The 8,800-nt window shown below is 36.4% G+C and overlaps 1 protein-coding gene across 1 annotated transcript in view; it reads right to left on the minus strand.

Annotated features, from left to right (window-relative positions):
* TDRD5 (tudor domain containing 5) overlaps positions 1–8,800 on the minus strand; it is a 46,569-nt gene that overhangs the window by 16,826 nt on the left and 20,943 nt on the right. Inside the window, exon 5 of the mRNA XM_019630818.1 lies at positions 4,988–5,072. Coding sequence (XP_019486363.1) covers positions 4,988–5,072 — 85 coding nt within the window. The remainder of the gene's footprint in view (positions 1–4,987; positions 5,073–8,800) is intronic.

Raw genomic sequence — 8,800 nt, forward strand, 5'->3', positions numbered from 1 at the left:
AAGTTCTTCTTGGGGAAATAACATTTGGGCTTAAAACTGAATGAAATATATATACATATATAGTCACAGGATGTAAAGTTCAGCATAGGGAATACAGTCAATGGTACTGTAACAGCTGTATAGGATGTCAGAGGAATTGTAGACTTGGGGGGCGGTATTACCTTGTGAGGGGTGTAAATGTCTAATCATTATGTTTTGTACACCTGAAACTAATATATAAAAATTAAATTTAAAAAAAAAAACCTGACTGACAACAAGGAGCCAACATGAGAGTTCTTTGCATAAACTATTCCACTGATCAGAATGGGCAAATATCCTAAGAACAGAAGCAGTTAAAGAAGGAAATAAGAAAACAAAACAGAGAATCTATGATGGAAGCAATCTGGCTGATATGAGGCTAATAAACATTGGCTACCAGTGGGTCACGATTTTAGCCCTGAGCTTCCTGTTGGAAGCAGGAAAAAAGAAACCTAGTCAGGGCTAAAATGCACCCTAGAAAACAATCCTGAATACTGACTTGCACAAAAACCATACTCTACATGAACTACTTATAATACTTAAAAATCAGAAGCAGATTAAATAAATAAAGGGATAAACAGGTTACAGCGCACATTTACCTAATATTGGGTTGTCGGAAAAGTCATGATGCATTTTTGCAATGAAAAACAGAAAAAATACGTCATGACTTTTCCGACAACCCAATAGATTACTACGAATCTATTAAAATTGAGAACTATAACATAAATATATTTATACTATAAAGCTGAGTGAAAAAGCGAGATATGAAATAACAGGATTACTGTTTCATGTAAACCCTTCAAAACCCTACAAAAACCCTCACCCCCAACAACCAATAAGCTCAACTGAAAGAATCACACATGGAATTTCTAAATTTAATATGTTTGAGTGGTAGAGTTACAGGTAATGCTTTTTCTTTTTCTTTCCTCTTTACTCTGTTTTTCAGATTAAAAAAAATTTAAGGAAAAAAAAATCCATGTATATGTAAGCAACTGATAAATTACGTAAGCTAAATAGACAAATACGGTGTAATAAAAGTGTATGGCATGTATAATTAACAGTTCTGAGGGGGAAAATATAAAATTAGGTGCATAACCACATAAACAAATGTAACTAAATGGGTGAAAACGCTGCCTGTTTCCTCCCTCTCCAATCATCTCCCACAATGATGTTACTCGAGAAATCTTTAAAAAATATATATTGACTGTGGTAGTTCCCTGTGTGCAACCTTTAGTTGTTCCCCAGCATCTAAAGGACAGCGTCCAGGTTCCTGGACACAGATATGGATCTCCGCCTCAGCTTCCTGTCTATTTCTCTGACATCATTTGCCATACACCAACTCCAGCTCATCCTATATTATGTAGCCAAAGAGAACCACTTCAAATTTCTCAAATTTGAGATGTTTTATGCTACTCTTGCTTTGCCTGAAATGTCTTCTTTTTTTTGTCTACTTATAGTCCTAATCTTCCTTGAAAGTTCCACTCAAATGCCACCTCTGTTACGGGGTCTTCCCTGATTGCCCTGAACAGAGATGAACACTATTCCTTCTGTACCTCTACCATTCACTGTAAAAATCTCTACAGCAAATATGGCACAGTACAACTATTTTTGACTACGTATCTGTCTTCCATACTACCTACAATGATTTCTTTAAGAGCTCATTCCGTGTTTTATTTTTGTATCCTGAGAACCTAGCACTGTTCTTGGCATCAAATATGTGCTGATTAAAGGGAAAACAAGCAAATTTACCTCTACTGGTCTCACCCACGCCAAAGAACAAGGGATAGCCTGAGCTGGAAGCTTTGTGTAGCAACACCTGCAACAGATAATCAAGTATATGAATATTTAATCCTATCTTTAAACTGCATGTTATGGAATTATAATCCATTTCTTGATTTTAGCTATTCATACCATTTCAGAGTGTTTTATTCATGCATTTTTTTTTAATATTTGTTCCCAGTATGCTTTGTCTCAGATATTATTTCACAGGATTGTCATTAGTTCTGGAAATTTTTCTTAGCACACAGTTCTTAGAACACAGCATTTTATTTTATTTTATTTTTTTATTGGGGAATTGGGGGGATGGGAACAGTGCTGGGGAATTGGGGGAAGGGGAACAGACAAGTTGCTNTCATAATTTTCAAATGTTGTGGAAATGTATTATCTTCTAAATTTAATAGTTAAAAAAATGTAAATGTTGAAAGTTTTTCCTAGTCACAAAAATGATCAATATCAATATTAATCATGATATAGACATCGCTATCAATAACTGCAAAATAAGAGAATGAAAGTGGTGTTCTTTTCTAAGAACACCTGAGAGAATTAAATACTTCAGGGTAAATCCTCAATCAGTTATTTAAAATGAAAGTATTCACATTATAAAGGATAACAAGCCAAATGTAGTTTTTTGTGGTCATCTGTATATTAAGAGGATGCTTTGCATTAAGGCAAGAATCTCACAGATGTCTCTAAGATTAAAGAATTAATCAAACAACCTTCTATATTAAGTTCTCTTATACCTTGAAGTGTTGAGATTACACAAAATACATTACAAAATACATCTAGGATGCTCTACCTTAGAAGGGACATTTTCTCGGCATACAATAGCATGGCCCTCTGTTCTCAAGACATGATGGAAATAGACGTCTTCATTTGAGGATGTATCACACAGGAAAATGTTAAGGATTCCATCTACATATTCATCCACGACTCCCACTAATGGCTTCAAACCACACAACTTCTGGAACTGCAAAATAGCTCTGGATGTCCAATATTCCTGAAATAAATTCCAGATAATAAATTCAAACATGAATTATAGTAACCACATAGCCAAGTGAATTCCTGATGAACTAGAGATTTTAGTAGAAAAACAAAACCATTAAAATACTAGAATAACACATTGGAGAATATTTATGCGTTGGGGATGAGAAATGTCAGAATAAAGGGAAAATGATAAAAAATGTGATTACAGGAAAAAAATATTATTTATGGGAAAAAATTATTATTTATGTGAAACACTTTCATTTTTCAGAAATGGTTGCATGAAATTATTGGACCAACCCTCTCAGGCAAATAATTAAAATTCTAGACAAAATATTTTGAAAATGTGTCCAAAAAGCATCAAAGAACTGATAAGAGAGTAACAAATTATCAAGCCAAAATTAAAGGGAAAGTGGGAACTATTTTTGCCTCAAAGGTATCTGCTAATCCAGGAAAATTTGAACTTTGAGCAAAGGGAACAGAGAGCAAAACCAGTATCCACCCATGGTAGGGAGTGGAGAGAACTCTCTTTCATTAAGCTGAGTCCCTGCAGGGGTGCACATTCAGGATAGGGGGTGGGGGGGAGAAGAAACTAGCCTTCATATGGATTTGCAGCTCAAGTTTCACATCACCTGTGTGGTACACAAATCTTCAAGTGGTTCATTTAAATGAATAAGGTTTCAGGCTGGTAGTATTCCTAGGTACTTGGCAGAGTGAATGTAAATCTCTCTAGGGGTAGGCAATCTCAGCCTGTATCATTCAACCATTCTTACATATAATTTTTCAAAGACAAAGAGCAGTAAATAGGGAAAGATGAAAAACACACAAAGAAACAACAAATCACAAGAAAGAACAAGGAGGAATAACATAACTGAAACAAACCCTCAAAAACTTTAGATATTTAAATTTCTAGACCAACATAAAACAGCTAAATTTACTCTGCTTAAAGTAAAAACAAACAAAAACCAAATTAATTTGAAAGTTGCATAGATCATCAATCTGTAACAAGCGATCTAACAGAAAACCAAGAAAACTTTTAGAATGTAAAAATACAATAACCAAAATTAAAAACCTAACAGGTTGATTCAATTGCAAATAAGGTTGAGTTAAATAATAAATCTGTAAAGTGGAAGATAATTGGAAAAAATTATCCAGAATGCAGCACGGAAAGACAGTACTATGATATTTAAAATACAGAAAGAGATGTTAAAAGATATGGAAGATAAATTGAGAAGGTTTAACATACTTTTAATTATAGACCCAGAAAAAGAGAGGTAGAAACAGAAACAGAGGGAATATAACGTTGTGTGTTTTGATCTCAGTGGGAGTTCACTGAGAGAATAAATACATGAATATGGGGAAAAGACAATAACTGAAAAGATAATGGCTGAGAATTTACCAGATTTAATGAAAAGTAACAAGGCACAGATAAAAGAAGTCCAATGAGCCACAAAGTAGGATAAATAAGAATAAATCCACACATAAACATACTATAACTGAGTAACACAAGCAACAAATAGGAAATCTTAAAAACAGCTATAAAAAGGGCACTGCCTACCAAGGTACATCCATTAGACTGACAGATGACTTCTCAAATATGCTAGCGAAACTAGAAACCAGTGCAATGATATCTTCAAGGTGCTGAAGATATTAACTACCAACCTAGAATTCTGTACTTAGTGAATACATCTTTCAAGAACAAGTGCAAAATGACATTTTCAGGTAAATAGCAGCAAATCCTCACAAAATGCACATAGTTCAGACAGAAGGAAAATATTCCCAGATGAAGGGTTTGAGTGGTAAGGATGAAGAACTAAGAAACTGAGGAATATGTAACAAAATCTAAATGGATATCATTATTTTATACGGTCAATTTTCTGAGGGTTAAAAAATATAACATTACACAACCAAAGTAGATCAGAAGAGGAGGTTAAAGAAGTTNAGCTGTTGTTCAGCATCTTAGCTGTGGAGGGCAGTGTCACTGGCCCTCATATGTGGGATCCGAACCGGGGCCCTCTGGCGTCCCAAGCCAGTTCTTAATCATCGCGCCACTCGGCCAGCCCAAGGACCATATTCTTAACTCATTTAGTAAAGAAAAGGGCACCAAACTGCACAACAAAATACTTAAGTTCTAGAGCACTGACTTGGAGGGTTCAAGGAGTAGCAACAAAATTTCTATCTATTGCGAAAAATATAAGTCATAAAAAACCATGGTTGGTGAAAAAGAAAACACTCACCTCAAACTCTCCAAGCAGTTTAGAAATAAGTAAACCCTCTGGAAACTTGGACACAACCTAATAAATAGAAAATGAAATACAATATAAATAGACACCACTGGAATGCTGGATGACAAATATCAAAATAAGACAGTATAAATTTAAACAGTAACAAAGGCAAAAAAAATCATTATTATTGAGTGTATGAATTAAAGTTACAATATTTTTTAAATCAGTTTCCAGTTTTAAAAAAGGTTATAACAACAAAACAGCAGTGACTTCTAACATTTCCAGAGTTGAGAAATCATTCTTGCACAAGGCTGCAATGCTAAAACTTTCCAGAAATTCCTACAGCTCTTTAGCTCAGCTAATATATTTAGCTTCAGCTCACATTAAAAAAAAATTCTACAGCATAACTTCAAGCATTTTAAACGGTAGAAAAAAAATACAATGGGCAATATATAAAATTTTGGAAAATACGGTTAAGCAAAGAGAAAATGTCCACAGATAGTCGCCATTGTTGTCCATATGCACATTAAAAAAACCTACATATAATATAAAAATAGGTCATTATTTCTATAACCAGTTTTTAAATTTCAAACCCTACCTTTCCATGTCCATAAGTATGGAGCAACATGTTTACTGTCTAGAGTTTTCAAAATATTCAATGTGCTTAAATTTATTTACTCAATGCTCTATTTATGGTTGTTTCCTATTCTTCATCATCACAAACATTGCAACAATTACCCTCATACCTGCATCTGACACCTGTCCAACTATGTTTTAGGATAAATTCTTAGAAGTGGGCTTATTTTATCCCAATAAAGTACAAAAAGCTTTGTGTTTTCCTAGATTTTACAAGATAGATTTTACTAAAAATTCTAATTCAAGCTTCAGAAAAATATAAAAAATTATTCCAAAATTCTGTGACTCAGAGACAGTTGTTGCTGCATTTTAGAAAACATTCTTTCAGGGCCAGCCGAGTGGCGCATTGGTTAAGAGCTGGCTTGGGACGCCAGAGGGCCCTGGTTCGGATCCCACATGTCAGGGCCAGTGACACTGCCCTCCACAGCTAAGATGATGAACAACAGCTCAACCTGGAGCTGGGCTGCCGTGAGTTGCCAGCAATGGCATAGGCTGCAGCCACTGCTGCAATGGATTGCCATGGGCTACCGTGTGTAGCCAGCAGCCAGCGTGAGCGGCCAGCAGCCAGCGTGAGCGGCCAANTGCTCTCACCAGCTGAACCATCCTGTCCCTGTTGGCAGCTCAGTGCACAGCATCACTGGCCCATGTGAGAATCGAACCAGCGACCCTGTTACTCAGAGCTCACACTCTTGCGCAAGCTCTTAACCAACTGAGCCACTCGGCTAGCCCCCATCTCATCCATTTTCATGTATTATACCACTACTGATAAACTGATGATTCTCCATCTCTATCTTTAGACCCTACATCCCTTCTGCACTTTAAAACTTTATTTCCAACTGTATGGAAAAGATGCTCGTTGTCCTCCAATTTCCATTCTCCTCTCTTTTTTCTGTAATGGAATCCCAAATTTTAACTGAGTATATGGCCTTTCAGATTTCCCAGGCTCCCTGGCATCTAGATGTGGCTATGTGAATACTAAGCTCTGGCCAATGGGATGTAAGAAAAAGTAAAGTGTGCATGATTAAGATGGTAAATTTATGTGTATTTTACCATAATTTTTTTTAAGTCTGAAAAATCCCACCTTGTGTCTTTCAAAGAAAAGGGGCGGCTTCCAACCACCCACCTTCTTCTTTTTCCCCTTCCCACTGGCTGGAATGAGGACCCAGTGGATGAGGTGGTGAGCTACAATCGGACCCTGTGGATGGGCCAACACATTGTCTGGCGCAGCCAGACAGAAACACTTGTGTCTAACACCATGGAGCTACCCTATCAGCCTGTATTGCTTACACATGGATTATTATGGGAAGAAGAAATCAACTTTTATTTTTATGCTACTGTGGTTAAGTTATGTCTTTGTAACAATGGCTAAGCCTATGAATGTCATTTCAACATTGCCAATTCACTGTATCACTGTCACCTTAGATCCATTATGTATAAACTTCTAACTTCTAACCCCAGCTCAAACCTACCCAATCTCTAAAGTCAGCACAGTTTTCATATTCTTTTCTCCCTTATCCTTCTCAACCTCATTCTTGTCACCAAGACCTGATAATTATACTTTCCTGATTTCTCTCCAATTTCTCCCTTCCTTTCCGCTCTCATCTCTCTCACCAAGACTAGCCTATTAATGGATCTTCTTCCTTTCACTCCATCCATCTTCCACACTGCAACTAGAGCTATCCTTCTGAAGTACAAACCCCGCTGTTCTTTCTTAAAACCTTCAGAGGCTCCTCACTGTCTACAGATAAGTCAAAATTCCTTCCATGGTGTTCGTACTCTAGCTATCCCCTAGTCTTCCAGTTTCACGTTCAGTTACTGTCCCCCCAACTTCACTCGGTGGTGACTTCAGTTCCCTATTTGCAGAGCACGCTGCTCACTCCTTTGTTAATGCTGACCCACTGGCACCTCCCTGACTGGCAAATGGTTACGTGTGTTTGAGGTCTAGCTCAAGTATCTCCTTTGTCAGGCTTTCCTCCACCTTGCCCAGGCAGAACCATTGCCTCACACAACATCCCACTTATCCCCTACCCATCTCCCTAGATAATCATAGTGTTCACCAAGGCCAAGATCACGTCGGTCTTCACCTTGTACTGCCAGTGCCTCAACATCCCAACACCAAGCAGCTATAGTATTAATAACAGCAGCCAACATTTGAGCTAGACTCTACTCTAAGTGCTTTAATGTTTACAACTCTGTGAGGTCGGTACTATTATTATCATCCCCATTTTGGAAATGAGAAGTAAAGTAATTTCAGGTTACAGAGCCTGTAAGTGTGTATTGAAACATGCACTAAACCTTACAGGCACACTGAAATGGAATACATGATATTTTTACTAAGTGATTATTATGTGACTTACATTACACCAGGTGTTCTTGGAAATGAGTATATACCAGGATAAAATTAGAAAAAAACATGAAATGCTTTTGGACAGATACAAAATAAATAAAATATTATTATATGTGACACCAATGTAAAATCATTGTTTGTGAATAAATCTACAGTGACTGAAAATGTGCATGGTGTTTACTAAAAAGGACACCATTTTTCAATAAAGAAAAGGGATCATTTAGAATAGTAGTTCTCCAAGTGTAGCTCATAAACTCCTGGCACCCTGATACTGTTTCAAGAAGTCTGTAAGATCAAAGCTATTTTAATATTTTAGTATTGTTATGAAAATAGTTATTTGCCCTTTTAACCGTTAATGATGCTTTTATGGTGTAAAAGCAAGGGTGGGTAAAACTCCAGGTGCCTTAACTAAATCAAGGCAGTGGCACCAAACTTTACTAGTAGTCATTTATTTGTCACTGCCATATAGTCACATTAAATAAGAAAAAGGAAAAAAAAAAGGCACCAATTTCACTTAAGAATGTCCTTGATAAAACAACAAAAATTAAGTATTAAATCTCAACCACCGAATGACTGTCTTTTCAATATTCTCTGTGACACAAATGGAAGTACATACAAAACACTTTCCAAGTTGTCTTAAAGGAAAGCACTTGTGCATTTGTGAAAGAACTAGCTGCTTTTTTGGTGGAACATTATTTTTACTTGGAAGATAAACGAGACACTATTTTCATGGAACACCATTTTTGCTTTAAAGGACCACAAACAAACTATGTTTATTCAGACTTGGGAATTTGACACACATTTTTTTCAAATA

Source organism: Hipposideros armiger, unplaced genomic scaffold (assembly GCF_001890085.2).
Source record: "Hipposideros armiger isolate ML-2016 unplaced genomic scaffold, ASM189008v1 scaffold_950, whole genome shotgun sequence".
In the NCBI taxonomy this organism is placed as follows: domain Eukaryota; kingdom Metazoa; phylum Chordata; class Mammalia; order Chiroptera; family Hipposideridae; genus Hipposideros; species Hipposideros armiger.